Source organism: Lytechinus pictus, chromosome 6 (genome assembly GCF_037042905.1).
Source record: "Lytechinus pictus isolate F3 Inbred chromosome 6, Lp3.0, whole genome shotgun sequence".
NCBI lineage: Eukaryota > Metazoa > Echinodermata > Echinoidea > Temnopleuroida > Toxopneustidae > Lytechinus > Lytechinus pictus.
The window spans coordinates 9,364,602-9,383,444 of NC_087250.1; the positions used below are offsets into that span (position 1 = coordinate 9,364,602).

General features: G+C 39.1%; 1 protein-coding gene across 1 annotated transcript in view; it reads left to right on the plus strand.

Moving 5' to 3' along the window:
* Positions 1-18,843, plus strand: part of LOC129262971 (uncharacterized) — a 27,145-nt gene continuing 8,302 nt past the window's right edge. Inside the window, exons 1-8 of the mRNA XM_064100859.1 lie at positions 1-1,399; positions 9,094-9,377; positions 10,090-11,922; positions 12,901-13,209; positions 13,859-15,399; positions 15,970-16,194; positions 17,110-17,514; positions 18,044-18,207. Coding sequence (XP_063956929.1) covers positions 9,101-9,377; positions 10,090-11,922; positions 12,901-13,209; positions 13,859-15,399; positions 15,970-16,194; positions 17,110-17,514; positions 18,044-18,207 — 4,754 coding nt within the window. The 5' untranslated portion in view covers positions 1-1,399; positions 9,094-9,100. The remainder of the gene's footprint in view (positions 1,400-9,093; positions 9,378-10,089; positions 11,923-12,900; positions 13,210-13,858; positions 15,400-15,969; positions 16,195-17,109; positions 17,515-18,043; positions 18,208-18,843) is intronic.

Consider the following 18,843-nt stretch of genomic DNA (forward strand, 5'->3'; position numbering starts at 1 on the left):
TCAAAACTAAATCACAATCGATCTCTACGAACTCCAGACAATTTCTGCTTGATCATTCATCGGGCATTCACGCGTGCCGCCATACAATGAATTCAGAAGATTATTTGCTGAACAATAACAATGTGGATTTCGCAAATAACGGACAGGTTGGGGGAAACCATACAATATACTTGCCTTATATTTATGAAAATCAAACTTCCTCTTATAGTGCTGTTGCGTGAGCGCTTACAGCGTGCAGCGTATCCTCATTATAAAACACGGAAATTTCTTATACATATTTGAATGTATATTACCGCTTTGCTCTTTATTCGTTGTGTGTTGAGTTGATTGGGAAATCGCTTAATGACTTATTTCGGATTATGACCTGTTCACACTGCGATATGTTTACAACGTCATTGAGAGCCGGGGCAGGAATCATTGCTAACATCTGAATGATCTCCGTACCATGTGATCCGGTACGTTAACAACAGTGCATATTACTTTATATTGACCCCTCTTGATCAACTTGATTCTCCATCAATGGTTACATCCTTGGGAAACACTGGAAATGCATAACAAAGCAAACTAATCAAAAGATAAAACGGATCAAGACTTGAGTACTCTGATATATGTCATAACTTCGTGTGTTCTGGCCTGGAATCGTTGCTCTATACCATATTGGCACCGTTGTCATTTGGTACTTTGACAAAGACAGTGCATAATGTATATTGACTCATTTTGCTTAACTTGAATGCTTATCAATCGGCGTTTTGACAAAGACAGTGTATATTACTTCATATTGACTCATCCCGCTCCACTTGATTCAAGTGCGAACGGTCGATGACGGTACTTTGGCAAAGATATTACTTTATATTAACTCAATCTTGCTTAACTTGATGTATGATCAATCGATGTCGGGCTGGGGGAATTTCAGAATAGCATAAAACAAGCAAACTAATCTATTGATAATTTGGCTACTTGACTGCAACTTAAGTTCTGCGACATGTTCATGACATGGCATCGTATGACCATGCCTGGAATCATTGCTCTACCAGAACGATATCTTCTCTGACCCTCCCATTTGGCAGTTACACAGAACATATCACTTTATATTGACCAGTCTTGCAAAACCCATGGTTAATCAATGACGGTACTTTGGTAAAGACCGTGCGTAGTACTTTATATTGACTCGTCCTACTCAATTTAATTCATGATCAAGCGATCAGGCAATGCATATTTAACAGGCAGGCTAATCAATGTAGGAAAATAACACGGCTAGGCCTATCTACGATCCTATTGGCTGAACGGATTGCACCGGTTTACTTTTCCTGAACTTTTCTGGAGCTACAAATTCGAAAGTGATGAAACACATCGCAAGCACCGAATTATCACCTAATCACAATTAGAAGAGAGCAAGAAGGTAAGTACATGACTGCATAATTCTTCCCTTTTTTAGGTTTCCTTTCATTTCCTTCTTTTCTTTAATGCTCCATGATCCCTTTTCTGTGATACCGGCGCATTAAAAATGTTCATATCATTATTTTCTTATGAAGCCCTTTCTATCTTTAATTATACATGTTCGGTTCGCCTCCTTTGGAATGTGATGGGTAAATATTGGACCGTTGTCTTTATGTCATATTTCTTAGTGATAACAGTAACATATCAAAGGGCACAGGTGCCTCGAGTGCAAGTACACACAGGCGCGGTGCCTGAGAAAGGAGGCAAGGGGCAAATGCCTCTATGATATTTATTTTTTATTATTATTATATAACAATCAGAGGAAGGAAATTATAGGGGGAAGCGTATAAAAAGATATGAATGGACCATGCAACTCTAGTACATGTACTCATTTTGTTCAATTAAGAAGGAGCAAATTGTCGCACATGTACAGTATACAAATAATGCACGTAAGCGCGTGCATGCATGCATGCCAAATAATGAACGATGTGCGAGAAGAGCCAATGGATATATCGCACCGAGGTCCGCAGGACCAAGTGCGGTATATCCATTCGTCGAGCCGAGCACAGAGTTCATTATTTAGGTCCTCTATGCACAATAATGCGTGCATTGTTTGATTTATACAACCCCCCATGTTACTGAGTTGCCCCAAATGCTATATTTTATCTAAATTCTAGATAATTCTAGATAATTCCAGACCTCGCACTATCCTGCACTCTGACGTCAGAGTGCAGGATAGTACTTTTGGTATGACGTCAAAGTGCAGGATAGTGCGTTTTGGATGCAATAGTGCAATTCGCTGAATATCATGTGATCCGATTTGGACCAATCAGATTACAGAACATACTTGGTAGTTGTATGATAGCACTCCTTGACCCCCCCCCCCCTCCGCTTAAATATGAATGAAAGCTGGAAGTGTTATTCGTTGAACAATTAAAGAAGAAGCAAGTGTCACAAGCAGTGGAGGATCAAGCCAGGTAGCCAGGTTGAATGCAATGACATTTCAGGGGCCATATTGTTTTTTTTATAATACTTCTTCTTCCTCCTCCTTTAGCTTCAGAGATACCGTGCGTCCAACAAAAAAGGAACCCCTTTTCAGAGATAGGCTTAACAATTATTTAATATGTTTTTACCATAAATTTGATACTCATGGCATGAGTGGAATCTCATCTCTCATTTGACTCCAACAGATAAGTAAATCGTTCACGCATGTCAGATTACAAACAATAAATATTGAGGCATATCAGAAACGATTTGCACAGAAACCTACGTGTGTATCTGAATCCACTCTCATTTCAAGGATCAGTGAGGGAAGCTTTAACAAAGAATACAAAAGTAATACTAATGAGCCAATCGTCGAATAAGCACGGTTGTCGTATTATGAACCAATCTTGTCCAATTTTTCTGCACAACCTCGTTTTGACACACAAATTTCAAGCTCGTCTTGCTCATTAATGCGTGAAGTGTTCGTCGCCTAATAGAAATCGAAGTAAGAGGAATAATTGAATTATATGAATATGATCATGAAATATCATAATTCATTTGCTTTTGAATTAAAAAGACATGTGAATCCCGGTTCCCTTTTGTTCCGGGACGCACGGTATAACAGTCTCTATAAACTGTTGTGTCTAGATTAGGGCAATATTTCAGCTCTAGTTTCCGATTTCAGCACTCGGAATGAGAGCCGATTTTCCAAGGTACGCACATCTACTCCCTTTACCTAACTTGTTGTTTCTCTACCCATTCCTGTCTCTACGCCCCCACCCCCCCCCCCTCTCTCTCTCTCTGTCTATTCATTTGTTTATATCTGTGAGTGTTAATTGCAAAAATCTGCGTTTGGTCCTATTCATCATGTCCATGCATTATCAAACGATCCAATCTATTTTCGCATTGCAGTTTGCTAGTATACGGGAACAGCTCTAACGCAGTGAGCCAAAAAGAAATGGGTGGCCTACAGTATGTTTACCGGGATAAAAAGGAGAAAAAACACAAGAAACCATTTATATTCGCAAGAGAGTGAAGCGAACGATAACAAATGCTGACTTTTAAAGGTTCAAATCCATTTTTATTTTCATAAACATCGACTCAATATTAAAAGGATATCATGATATTTCGGCAACCCCCATAGTTTTACTTTTACATATCAAAATAAACTCAGGGAATTTTATTATTTAATCATAATAATTATGCATTTTCAAATGTAAAATGCGAATCAATAAATCAAATCAAATCCTTTCATTTTCTCCTTTTTAATAATTTTTCCTTTGCTCGCTGATCCCCATTAAATGGGGGGTACTGCTCCTTGCGCCCCTTACATATACGACCGTTGTTATAACATACAGTCATAGAAATAATACTCAAAATATTTTGTAAAAGGTCATTATAAGTACGCTCTCAAAACAAATCAGTCAAAATGTATAATTAATGGGGTCATGTAGGTGGGTGCAACTGTTAATCTAGTTACTTTGACTATTTTATATTTGTAGTTTACTAGAACAGAGTCATTTCTGACGAGGATATACCTCAGAAATGTGACTAGACATATCAGTTACACCCAGCTGACTACTGATCTAGTCAGTTTGACTAATTAGTTTTATGAATGTAAGGGGAATCTATTTTTCGTAATATGTATCTAAACCGACCTTCTGAATAACGAATGAAAACAAAATGCCAACACTAATTTCCCAGACGGTTCTGCTTTGTCACAGTCATACCCAAAGAAATCCTATTCATACCGATCAAATATATCATGATTTCCAATGACGTATTATCGGTCGGTTTGTGGTCGTTTCCTTCGGTGTGAATAATGTTAGACGGCAGTGCGTGGGCGCGAACCAACGCACGTCTACACTGCCTTCTATCAGTCTATAGATAATAAATAAGAGAAAAATGTTCCCAGGGTGTATTCCGTGCTGGTACAAAAATGTTCTTTATGTTTATTCCAAATGACCTTGCTTATACAAACATTATGTATGAATATTATTTTATTTTGTTATTCTTTCAAAAACAGCAGGAAATCCGCATATTTTTCAGTTGAAAAAAAAATGTTGAGACGATATCCATGATTTTTAACAGCACTGGCGTACAGATTAGGGGGGGGGGGCTTGGCTTGGGTGTCATGAACCCCCGAAAATTTTCACGACTAAGTTAAAGGAAGAAAGCGAAACTAGGGAAGAGGGTGAAATTTGATGATTATACTAAATTTACGAATATCATGGACAAATCTATCACAAAGTTTTATATTGAAGAGGTCAACAATTTTGGCCCGATTGCTTCACTCTGTCCCAGCTTTTTTTTTTCAATTTCGCAACATACGTCATGTCTGGCCCCCTCGAAAACTGTGGCTTATTACTTAAGCAACATGAAAGGTATTGTTTAGATGCATTGGTTAACATTATTTTACCCAAAAAAATCCGAGCGGAAGGTCATGTTTATCACATGTGTCTCTGATATGTTTCACAAAATTAAACCCCGAAAATTATTATTTAGTGCTCGAAAAATAAAGTGGCCGGAAAAGCCATTCCAAACTTATCCCACATACTATATTCATGTGCTGCAGTTACATTCCACATAGTGCAAAAACGCCTTTGTTGATTTAACACCAGCATGGTACACTGCAAAAACCCCGGTGTTGATTTATCACCAGCCCGGAATCTATATATGTCCACACCAGAGAAGTGTGAAACAACACCAGTTTGGTTTTGGTCTAACACCAGATAGGTGTTTATACAACACCAATTAGTATTAAAACAGCATTGGTTTGATTCCAAACTGGTGTTGTTTCAATACATATCTGGTGTGGACATATATAGATTCCGGGCTGGTGTTAAATCAACACCGGAGTTTTTGCAGTGTTTCTATAAAGGAAAACACCAGAGAGGTATTGAAACAACACCGGTTTGGCGTTATAGAATAACACCAATTATTTGCATTCGAACAACACCAATTAGTGTTGAAGCAATATCGATTTGATTCTAAACTGTGTTTTTGTTTTCAACACTTCACTGGTGTTTTCCGATTTAGATACCAGGCTGGTGTATAACTAGCACCGTTTTTTTTGCAGGAGACAAGTTAGACGATGATTTTTATTCATATCTTGAAAGTGTTTGAACGAACAGGGTTTCATCTTCGGTCTTTTCATATGAACAGTATTAGATACAACACATAAGATATCTTAACCTAACACTTTGAAAACGTTGTCTAAAATTCATAGAAGGACATGCAAGCCTGACATTCTAACAATAAATTGTTTTAACATTAAACAGTAAATTGTTTGAGTTTTTTTTTAACAACTTTTTCAAGGGGTTTACTTATACAACTTGTTTGAAAATTTAGATATTAGTTAGAGTGACGAGCTTAAAGAACGTGCTTAACATTCTGAATGGCTTCTTTACAGTGCAGTTAAAGTGATTGGTTAACATTGGTTTGACTTTTAGAAAATCTGAGCTAGAAGGTCACACTTGTCACCTGTGTCTGTGATATGTTACAAAAATGAAGCCCAGAAAAAATTGCGTTCGAAAAAAAATATTTAGTGCTTCAAAAATTGAAATATAAAGTGACCGAAAACACCATCTTAATTTCATCCCATACACTTATGTGTACTATTTAGGCGTCTATAAGACGCCTATTAAACAAAATCAGGGTTTGCCTTGTAGTATTAGCTTTTCATTCTCAATAATGGTTGTTTTCAGGGTTTATTTGTTCTAATACATGCACTTCTACACATGTTTCATCTTGGTTTGAGAATTTTTTTTAAATCGGCTGCTCACAAAGTTAAACAATACCTTTAACATTCTGAATGGCTTCTTTACAGTGCAGTTAACAGGATGTTAACTATTGGCCTGCGATCTAAAACCTTTTGTGGTACTTGAATATTCTTGGATTTAATTTATGATTTGTAATTGATATGAATGTCAAGTTAGGGCGATTTTATTAAAGCACAAATCATGAAGTGTTAACATGGTTAATGTGCTTCTTTTTCGAAAATAAGATAATTGCTTTATTTTGTTTTTGTTTGTTTTTATAAATGCGCTATATAGGGGAAATATTATTTCATTTATCTATTTCAATCTGTATCATGTCTCAGATATTAATACATCTACGGAAAGTATTATTTCAACCAATGTTCTATCCCAACGAAGTAGGTATCCAAGGGACGGATTTAAAAACATCGGGGGGGGGGGGGGGGCTTACAAATACTAATGCAATGCATTTGGTCTTGCTTTGACATTTGTGATATGTTTGGAATTGAATAATCTATTCTCCATGATGAGCAAGTAAGAACGAATGTGCATTTAACTTGTTTATTTCCAATTCTTCTAATGCCAATTCGACCAATTGCCAACTCGTGTACTATCATTTGGTCTACCATCAGTTCGTCCACTATCCACATGTTCTAATTGCCAGTTCGTCCACTATCCACAAGGTCTAATTGCCAATTCGTCCACTCACCATTTCGTCTAGTAACCAGTTGGTCCATTAGCCATTTTATTTTCTTCAAAATATCATATTATTTAACATGGAACTCATGGTTGGTAAACCTCATGTCAAAATAACTTAAGCGTTGATGTATAATATTATTTTTACGGCAACAAGAAGTGTCACTTCTTGTCCCCATGTCCCTATTTCCCTTCTTCTTCTCGCCTTCATCCCTTTTAGCATCTATTCCACATTATTCCTCTTGTTCTCTTCTTTTATCCTCTTCTAAACTCTCTTCTAATTATTAGTATTATTATTATTCTCCTTCTTCTTCTCATCATCATTCTTCTTCTTCTTCTTCTCCTCCTCCTCCTTTTTCTTCTTCTCCTTCTTCTACTTCGTATTGTTTTCCCTTTCTATTGCACATTGTTCTTCGTCTTCTCTTCAGAATCTCCCCTTCTGACTTATTATTATCCCGGCTTCTTCACTGTTCTCCATCATCATCATCACCATCACCACTACCACCACCACCACTACCATCATCATTTTCATCATATTCGTAGTCTTTGTCTTAAACATGTTTAAATAGACCAGTTCGTAGTTACTTCATGGACAATTTTGGTCAAATGACCTTTCATTTCTTTCATTATTGTTAAGACAGTGTCAGCATAATTATACCACGTTGTCACAATAACCACAAAGGAGGCGTATTCTAAAGTTAGCTTCCTTTTAATACTTGGAAGTATCTCAGTGGTGGTGCTAGCTTGTAGCGTATATTCAACAACTGTGTGTGAATCCTGTAGCAAATAACAAAAATTAAACAACAAAGATTTAGACTCTTGATCAAGTACTAATGGTTCCTTTCACATAGTATTACAATGGGTTATAAACTTGGAAATGATGTTAATACTTATTTCACTTGTCAACTGTAACGTGTTATTATTCATTACACTTTTATGTAAACACTTGTGCTTATCTATATCATTAAAACATAAACTTCTTATTCACTGAAATGTGTTTGAAATGCCATTTGTTTTGTTTCTGAAAATGACATAAACATCTATTATTATTTATGATCAAACTGCACTATTCAGTTTCTTTTGCAAAGTGTTTAGCAAAGTATTGTAATATTTGTCAAAAAACGACTTAATCGAGACTAGATTAAAGCCGAATCACCAAAGAAACATCAGAAAATATTCCTCCGCTTTGAAAACGTGCGCGAAAAATGACCGTACAATTGGGTTTCAAAGTAATTAGCGTAAGAAAAATAGGTCTCTTATCTCACCTCAAATTTATGAGTTCTTGAACCAAATTAAACAAAATACGTGTTTCCAAATAATTGACAAACTATCATAAAACATGTTTGTTTCTCTCATTTGCCTTGAATTACATTAACAACAAATTTGCATGAATAAAACTTTCACTTTCACTCGGTACGCTGTCATGTTGAACACGTTTGTATTAACGTTAGTTATGTAATTTTCCATTATCCATCTTTAAAGACAGACCTAAAATTGACCCTAATCACCTTAAATACATTACAGAAATACATGTAGGAATTAAGCATAAACTACACTGTAATATTAATCGAACAGAATTTAACGTACCTTCAGTTTTGTATTAAATAACGAAGAAAACTCGGGATCGACCAAGGTCGATGTACCTTCGAACGATCTTGTTTTAGCTGTGACCTTGCTTTGACCTTGAAGGGTAATAAGTCTAAACTCAAGTACATGCAAATAACACCAAATATTTCAAAAGGCAACAATATCTGAATATCAAACTATGTCATTCTATGACACATTATGATAGGCAGATTTCAAAGCAAGATATTACGTAAGCTTGCCTAACATAGCATGATGAAGAAATTGAATAGACCAGGTGACTAGAATAGCACACCAATGAACACTTTATCATGTTTATGGAGGTATTTGTTGCATTCCTACTTTGAATGCATATCATAGCACGTTGCACAATTTACTTGGCAAACTGTGAAATACCAGTCGTTCGTGGACGCATTGTTGTTTTTGTGGATGTAAATGAAAACCACAATTCAAAAGAAAATATGAATAATCAACTGGTGCTTATCTCAGTAGATTTTAAACCACCATGTCACTTTAGTACAAATGACCTTCCTCTAATTATGCGTAGAATCTTTTGATCATGCGCAGAAAGGAACTACCAACTGGCTTATTGTTCTTGTGTTTTATTTTTGTTATGTTGATTCCTCATCCTCAGAACTATCATGGCAGAAGACGGCAGGATGCCACCTCTGTCCAACAGGGACCTCATCAAACTCACCAACGGGCTGGACCAAGACGAGTACTTCAGACTCGGTAGGGCCTTAGGAGTCGCAGAAGGCATTCTCAGCCATCTGTGGGACCCAACGCAGATGTCGTGTGCTTTGCAGATGGTGCTCCTGTGGAGGGATGATCTTGGGCCTGAAGATGACCAAAGGGCCATTTTGATCGAGAAACTTTTAGAAGCGGGACTGGAGGACCAACTAGATAAACTATTGAATGGTATGTCTTGAAAAATAATTACAACTGATTTGGCGATAATTACACACCGTGATTATGAAATGTAGGTTGTACAACTTCATTTCATTTGTAGTGCCAGCAAAATTTCATCTTTTTTTCCAGAGTGATCTCTAGTTTCCTGAGATTAGTGATCAAACTAAAACATTGTGGTTGGGGTCACCAGGGGTGTTTAATAAAGCTATTCGTAAGTGAAGAGCGACTTTAAGAACGACTGGTGATCCTTTTTTGTGGTAAATGGTATTCGCTGTTAAATTTTCATTGGTGATTAGTTAGCGCATAAGAAAGGTTCACCAGTCATTCGCTCTTAACATGCTTAACTTACGAACAACTCAATGAAACGCCGACCAGATTCGGGACCAATCATAAATTACATTGAAGTAATATTCACTCTAGATCTGAGATCTGAAAAACTGATATTCTCAGTGTAATTCTGGTTCGATCCCTCATTCAATCTGAAACAATTTTTAAATTAAAAGAGTTAACGCTATCTTTTCAAGTAGTCGCCTAAGGTAATGTGTGATGGCTCAGTATATAAATCAATTCTTATTAAAAAGGAGTAGTTAAAAAAGACCAACGTCGGCGATCTAACGCAAGAAATATGAATTTTTCTTCATTATTATGCTTGGTTTTTTAATCAATTTATTGAGGACTTGGGCAATAGTAAAGTTACTAATTTTTTTTATATCATTTCAAGCATCGCCAGGGCCAACCCCGCCATCTCCAGGACATTCTTACTTCGGAACGACAGACACTACAAGAACAAACGTCCCCGTTTTACCAATGAAACTGAATAGAAAGGACACTGAGAAGGATAAACTATCCTCTCCTGCAATGGGTCAAAGCTATAGCGAAACTGTTGCTGCTAAGCCCGAACCAGAAAGCCATACTGCTAGGCCAGGACACACTGGAGACCGTGGATTTGAACAAGAGTTTGAAGGTCGGTCTAATGATGAAGACGACACTGACGACTCAGACCCGGAAAACTATATCAATGTGTCCAATAGAGTACTCCACAGAGGATCGAGAACTGTCTCTTTAGCTTTTGGAGGTAAACCAGTTGAGGCATTCCAAGGCTCTCAAGAGAACATGATTCGTGAAGAAGCGGAGGGTGATGTGGGCGACTCTGAATCGTTCTTACAACCCTCTAACCTTGTCACAGATAGGACAACAGGCGATAACGATGATCTATGCTGCGATCAGGCTGATATCCTTCCAGCCACCCTTGAACACACCGATAGCCCAATTAATCCGGATAGCCGTGACAGTGTATCTAGCAGGTTCGACACCAATGAGGCGGTTTATGCAAAACCATCAGTGTCAATCAAGAACTCCATGGACACCAGAAAACCTGTGGAAATACAAGACTGTACTAAGGTATCTTCAAATCTTGGGTCGGGTAGCAAAGGACAGGCACGTACTCGTCAGCACGACAATGAGGGTGTATATTGTTTAGAACAAAGCGTTGATTCTCAAGAATCATCTACGGCAGAATGCACGTTACCAGAATCAAGTACTAGTAAGGTAAGGCCTCCTAAGCCTGCTCGTAAGAAAAAACACCTCTTTCTGCCAGGCAATTCTGAAGTAAATCAGCACGACGAAGAGACACGAAAGGGTGATTTAATATGTAAAGACACACCCCAAACCAGACCAACAGAGCAAAGTATGGCGCCGAATAACACACACATGACTATTGGCAATCAACAAGAAGAGTCAAAACTGGCAAAGGATCCGAAGCTGATCAGCGATGCGTACGATTCTCCCAGAAAACCAGAAAGGGGAGGGGTTGGAGGAACATCACTGATACACAAAACGGAAAAGACTCCTAATCACACAAATGCAGTCGATACTGATAACTTTACCATAACGCAGCCCATAAACGAAAGATGTTTGATACGAATGGAGGGCACAGCTGATCAGGAACAGGGAGGTGCCACGATTATTACACCTTCTGAACCAGCTAAACCTTTCCCAGCTAGAGCACCTACCCTTACCAATGGTTCCCAAGGATCACAGTCGGGTGAAGCAAAGAATATGTTGAGCCCCCATCATGTGAACGGAAATAATAAGAACACAACACCATCGGAGATTTATGATGAACAAGAGCACATGTATGCAACAATCCCGGAAGACCAGAATGCAAGGAGACCTGTTGTCCCGTTTAAACCAAAATTACCAGTTGGTTCAGATTTAGCCCCAACTACCCAGGATCCTTCAAACAGTTTACCGAGCTTAAATGCGCCATCGGGAACAGAAGATAGACCACTGCAGTTAACAAAAACCACACCGGAAGAAGACACTGAACCTCTTGAACCCGACATCGATAAGACTACGGAATCTTCTCCCCAATTTTCACCAAAACCTCTGTCAGTTGGACATGGGTCATCCAAACCCAGAAGCAAACCAACGCAGGTAGCTGGTAATTTGTCTACTCGTTGTAAGACGAAACCACCGCAACAAGCAACGGGCAATGGTTCTCTTCTGAGGAAGACCGCTCCATCGACTCCTGGATCCACTATGAACAAACTAGGTATGCCCGTGTCTCAATATGTTTGCGTTTTGTACTTGCGTATATGTACCGTGGTGCATTTTATCCCATTCCAGGTTTGCAAGGGGTAGACTTGCTAGACAGTGCAGAACATACAATAGTTATAGCAGTGCTGCTTATATGCAATCTTGGAATTGGCTTTAAAGCACTACTGTTACACAATATATTGTGTATTCAAAACCTCTGAAGCGAGACCAATTAAATTTTTATAGAAGGACATGCAATGAGTTTCCTAGTTACACACAATTAATTGAGAATATATATATATATATTTTTTTTTTTTGGGGGGGGGGGCGTGCTGTATGTCCTCAGGTAAGAGAAGAACATGTCAGAGATCAGTCTCACAAATTTCCCCTGTCAGGATTAATACCCACCAGCATCCAGCCATATGCGTCTTTTTCTGCTTCCACACATGTTCCGATATGCCTATTTATTACCACAGAACTTCCATCAATTATGACTTTTTGGAGGGGTTGTCGAGCTTATGTTTGCTAGTTAAACCATTCAACTACACATTGCACCATGTTTTGATCAACGAAATTCCTCATTACAAACGAAAGGAAATTGGTCATACCAACGGACAAATGATAACACTCGCAGTAACAGCGTTAATAATGTGTTTAGTAGTAAACCACTTATAACATTAAAGTGGAGGATGAAAGGCAATTTAAAATCTAGTTATTTTTGTAATTACTATTTCCTCAAAGCATGGAAAGTACAGTAACAAACAAAAACATGTTAATTCTTCCATTGTATTCTATTATTTTGGTCGCTACAATGGGGTGCAATACATGTCATAATTATCATATCACAATCAGACTTGGAGGGAAAAAAGCGTGCTCTTTTCTCAGAAAAACAAAAATATCATTAGATCGCATAATTTCCAATCTATGAATTAAGATTCAAAATTAAGTTTTCAGCTTTTTTTTATTTGCTGGTTTTTGTTACCTTTAATATAAGGATCCTCGTTCCAGAGTAATAAAGCACTGAGTGAAGACATCCTTCGAGCTTTGGCGGGAGACATCACGGATGGCAAGAAACTCCAGGCACTTGGGCTTGAACTTGGCTTTAAAGAAGCCGACATGAATGGATTTGAAGCGATGAACCATCGCACAGGCAGCGACCCCGTGGAAGGCACACTTGACATGCTGCAGACATGGCAATCAAGAGTTTCGCCAGAGGACCAATTGGTAATGTTGAAACACGCCCTCAGGAGGACTGGTCTTACTATGGCTGAAACACATCTGAGATCCACTAAGAGGCGCAGAGGTGAGATCGAGCATTCATGTATTAACCCGTTGACTCCTGTGTTTCATAAAGCTATTTATAAATTACAAGCGAATTCATGGACGACTGGTGACCCTTTCTTATGATCTACATGTTTATCAACTCCATTAGAAATCGTGTGTATCACCTACCACAATAGAGGATCACCAGACGCTCGTAAAGTTGCTCGTTACTTACGGACAGCTTTATGAAACACCCACCTGAATTCTTCTTTTCCCATAGGAATACATTTTAGGATCTATCCGTTTCCAGTTCCCCGCTGTGTAGTTTTATTTATACACGACAGGAAAAGTAATTCTTAACCATGCTAAAGATTCCATTGACATGCATTTCCCACACAGCCTTAATTCTTGAAATCTCATCCATTATGGCCGCCATTAAAATTTAAACTGCCTTGGGAATTTAATTTAATTTTAGACATTATATTTCATATTTTTTACATTTGCCCCTCAAACTCTTCCACCAACAATCGCTCATTCTCTCATCATAAATTGGTTTGGATTTCCGGGGGAAAAGACGCCTTTTTCAATAATTTATCCCGCAACTCTTTGCCTCCTCTCTTATTCAGAAATAATATGATTTCCATGATAAACTTTTTCATCTTATCAAAATGATTTTATTTCCTTAATAGATATAACAGGCGTTAGCGTGACAAAGAACTTCACCGTGTCGGATTGCCGCGAGAAGCTACAATTCCATTACAGGATTGAGACTTGCAAGGGTCTAAAGAAACACGAAAATTTTGCCTCCTATCTCCCAATCGTAGATGTTCATCGGGTCGTAAAGCGAGGAAAGAATGTTTATGTGGAGAAGACACCTCTGAAAGATGGGTCTGTCAAAGAAATTTTAAGGACAAGAAAAGATGGTTCATTGCCGAGCAGGATTGTAATCTTTGGCCCATCAGGAATAGGGAAAAGCACGCTTGTGGCTCAGATGGCGCATGATTGGGCTGAACGAGTTCCTGGATCCCCGCTGAACGATGTCCTTCTGCTATTCGTCCTCAAGATGAAGTTCATGACTAATCATGGAACCTTGGGGCAGGCGATCGTTAATCAACTCCTAAGCGACGTCAGAGGATTGACCGCTCAGGGAATCGACCAACTCATCGAGGACAACCAAACGGAATGCATGGTGGTCCTTGATGGTCTGGACGAGTTTAGAGGCGAGGTTTCTTCTGTCAGGTGTGGTCATGTTCTGCGCGTTCTCCAGAACATCCAACTGCGGACGTGTCGCGTCGTTGTGACTAGCCATACAAGACTCGAAGACTACTTCAATAAGGAAGACTTGCCAAAGGACTTTCTCAAGTTTGAACTCCGTGGACTTTCCCATGTGCAATCAACATCATTCATACGGTCTTTCTTCGAGGAAAACTCATTGCACAGAGCCAAAGAGATGATTGTATTTCTAGAGATGAATGACATCATCCGAGAACTGTTGGCCACACCCCTATTTTGTATCATTGCGTGTCACCTCTGGGAAAGTAATCTTCTTCAGCTTGTCACAACGGAGTCAGAATTCTATGATAGTGTAAATCGTTTCTTACTCAAGCAAAGGGAAGAACAGGCGTCAATGGTTGCCGGAGACACTGATCTGGAAATAATTGTCCAAGGCATAGGGGAAGTTGCGCTCAATGGTCTCCTTGATGACCCAAACAGACGATTCTTCGGACAAAATGACTTTAAGAAGATGCCCTCAGCCCTAGAGAAGGCAACTTCGATTGGTATCCTCAATAAGACATCCCCCAAGAAGCGCGATGAGACTGGAATTGAGTTCTATCATCGCAACGCGCAGGTGCACTGCGCGGCTAGGTATCTCTCCAAAGACGTGACCTCGAAATCAATCAAGGGAAAGCAGAGTCGTCTGGAGAAGGCCTTGAAGCAGATGGCAAAGAAGAACCTGGCGGAATTCGGCAGCTTACTACGGTTTACAGCAGGAATAGGAAGCCCTTCAACCAGACTGCAGGTGATTGAAGCCATCAATTCTGCGGATAATATACCAATAGGTGACAAGACTAGAATGGTACTCGACTGCCTTTCAGAGATTCCTCAACTGGACAAGCCAACAATGTACGTGGTCGAACGATGTTTCGAAGGAGGCAACGTTATAATAAACCTTCCAACCCTACACACTACTTTGGGTCTCTACAAACTCCATCCATCTGTAAAAGAAAAGGTGGGTCCCAATGGTTTATATATAATAACATCTTATTATCTTAATAGTGGGGAATTTTGGCCTTTCTGGGTAAAGCCATCTGAATCCCTTCTTTAGTTGGACTTTAACCATTTTAAAATGTCTTCCAGTTGATGGTTTACGTAGTTAACATTTCTTTAGAAGTCCATATCATCCGGGGAATTTTAAAGCTCCATACGGTTAAATCCTTATCTTGAAAAACATAAATAAGCTATATTAGTACAGGCATTTTTCAACTGTGCATTTTGACTAAAAGTATAACTTAGAATAAAATGATATTATCTTTTCTGTCGTTTAGCAAGATTGTGAAATATTTGTTTAGTAATGTTGACCACTTTATCCGTTAAGGGTGCTATAAAGTTTTGATTAAATTTTATTGACATCGCTATCGCTGTCTTTATTTCATAACCGCATTTCCTACTATCATGATTAACATTATTACAAACATAATGAAACTATATCAAGAATGAACTCGTTAAACTTGTTCCAGATAATTTTTTGTAAATTTATTATCGAGGTGTTTGATTTCTATTTCAAAACTCCTCTTTATAGATACGTGGCTTGAAGATCCAGGGTTCTTTCATGGCTGACCTTGTAGCCAAGAGGTTATCAACGGCTCTCCAAGGGTGTTGTGACCTACTCAAGCTCGAGTTTGCTGATTTGCAGAATGCAGCATATCCTCTGATCCTGCTCCTGCTAAACAAGCTCTCACTTCATCTCTTCCCCGATGGCGCCACGTCAATTCTTCCAGACCTCCATCAGACTATATTCAATGGAGTAAGCCTTCCATTTTTTTCTTGTTCACAAAACCCCATTTCCTAACCATCCTATACTTTTGATAATGATAAAATATAACTAAATATCAATTTGTTTCACTATCATCTTTATTTCAACACACACACATAAGTGCACACCTAGTTATTAAGAATGCGTGTAGCATTTCCATTTATTTGAATGCAGGATAAAAAAGCATTGTCGATTAAATGCCTTGCTCACGGACATAGGTGCCGCGACCGAGGATCGAACCCCGGTCTTTCTATATATAGCCAGGCGCCTTAAACCACTCGACTACGGCACCTCACACGTACCCCCCCCCCCCCCGCCGGTCGCGAAATTATTTTTCCCACCGCAGTTCTGGACCAACATATGAATATTCATGACTTGCGTCTTCGGAATAAGAGTACGCATGCGCGTGGACTTCATCTTCATCTTTGCCTCGATCGATTTATATGTTGGTCCAGAACTGCGGTGGGAAAAATAATTTCGCCCCCCGGTCACACACACCCTTACATATTGCTGATATATATTGAAAGTGTTTTTCAATGAAATGCTATATGTCGATACAATTCATAACATGGAACATTTTTATCAGGCCGTGTGCATGGAAAACAAGATCTGGAACTGAGTATAGGTAATCCGCACGTTAACCCAAACATAAAACCCAACCTCATTAACTGAATAAAGCCTTATCATTGTCTTTACACTATTTTGAACCAGAATCTCTATTACAATCCTAACTCTAACCCTATGCCCTCTGAGATATCAAGACCGGGGAAAATGTCGCAGGAGCAAATGTCGTGTCACCGGTGAGATTGTTCCATGACATTTGCTCAGACACCACTATCATTAAGGATAAATTAAACAGACAGAAAATAATAGCTGTGACTGAGATTTCGTTTCTTTTTCATCAAGCTGCGGATTGTCGACCTCTCGGATTGCAGTCTATCACCAGCAGTGACCTGTGTCCTGTGGACTGCTCTAGCAAGATGCCCAAAGATTGAGCTGATGTCTGTAAAGAACTCCACGATCCTCGGCAAAGACCTCCCCAATCTCGGTTGCATCGCGGACCTCCAGGCGAATCTCCGCTCACCCATCCTCCATGACGAGGTTGTCTGGCTGGCCAGTGTCCTAGGGGACCCCGAGAGCTCTACGAAGGTGAAACTGACCATCGGCGATGCAGGAGACGGATCCTTACGGCGTGTAGGACTTGGGAACCAAGAGCACATAGTGATGGCTGGTGACAGAATGGACCTCAATAACGCAACGGAAAATACCATTAAGGTTCTCAGTGTGCTACCCGACACGTACAGAAGAAAGGTATTGTGGACCCCCCTTATATGCGCTTCCAACATCATTATATATGAAACTACTTCTACCTCTACTACTGCTGCTACTACTACTACTACTACTACTACTACTACTACCACCATATACATGTAATACACCGCTACTGTTGCTCCTTCTTTTACTATACTGATACTAATACTACTACTTCTACTACTACTACTTTACTACTACTAAGAGTGTTATTCCTACCATCTAGAGTAGTAGTAATAGTATTAATCACTTGTAATGTACCGTTCTAGCACATCATTCCGACTCGCAACAATCGGATCGGTACCTTCCTTCAACTTCGCCCGTATAATGATCATTCTCTCACCTCCTCCTTGGTCATCTTTTGGGAGATTCACTCCGTCCTACTTAAGCCGGCCAAGTATAGTCCTTCTATGGATTGCAGCCCATCGTAACGTATTACATCAACCTGCCAACGTTTACCAATTGCCTTCACTAAATATGGTAAAAAATGAAAACAAAGATACCAATTAATACTAATGTTCAATTCCAGGTTAGGAAACTCTGTATCAGTGGAACACGCTTCAGCTATGACCTGACCCATCCACTTCTTGACTTTGTCCACTCCTTAATAAGACTTGAAGTCATCGCCACGGAGGGAACGAACATCCCTGGGGAACTCCAACAGCTCCAAGTCTTCAAGGGGTCATCCCATAGGTACGTCTACACATATATACCTGTAAAGTGACACTGCATCGAAACTCACCCTCGCGTTGGAAAGAATACGGTACCACACAACATGTACAAAGTGGCCCGTATTCCGAACTCGGTTTTTATTTAAACTCTGGTCTACAGTCGAGGTTTATGTATGGATAGCCAATGGGGACATAAATCTCTTAACAGTAGAAGTTCAACGTAGCTCATTTGACACTTTAATCATTCTGAACTGTCTGGGAAGGATAAACAAGATATATGACTTCACCACTAACGCAATGGGATGAGCACAGCAAGCATTAGAAACGTACAAACAAAATTGTAACATTTGTGGCTTCCCTTAATGTTAGCATATAGAAGACCATTGTCTTATATAAGTTTATCTGAGTTCAGAATACGGGCCAGTGTGTCCACAGTGCTTTCCCACAGTTAAAATGATCCGATTTAAAAGTGCGAATTAAGATAGTGCTTTCACACTGACGATACAATGACAACGCAAGCGTAGAACAGTGTACTTAACATTGCATTCACAACGTCAGATAAAATGCTCAAATTTAACAGAGTAGATATGATTTGATATTGTACTCAGCACTGTAAACATATTTTAGGATATTGTTTAAGATAAAGCACGGTTAGGAT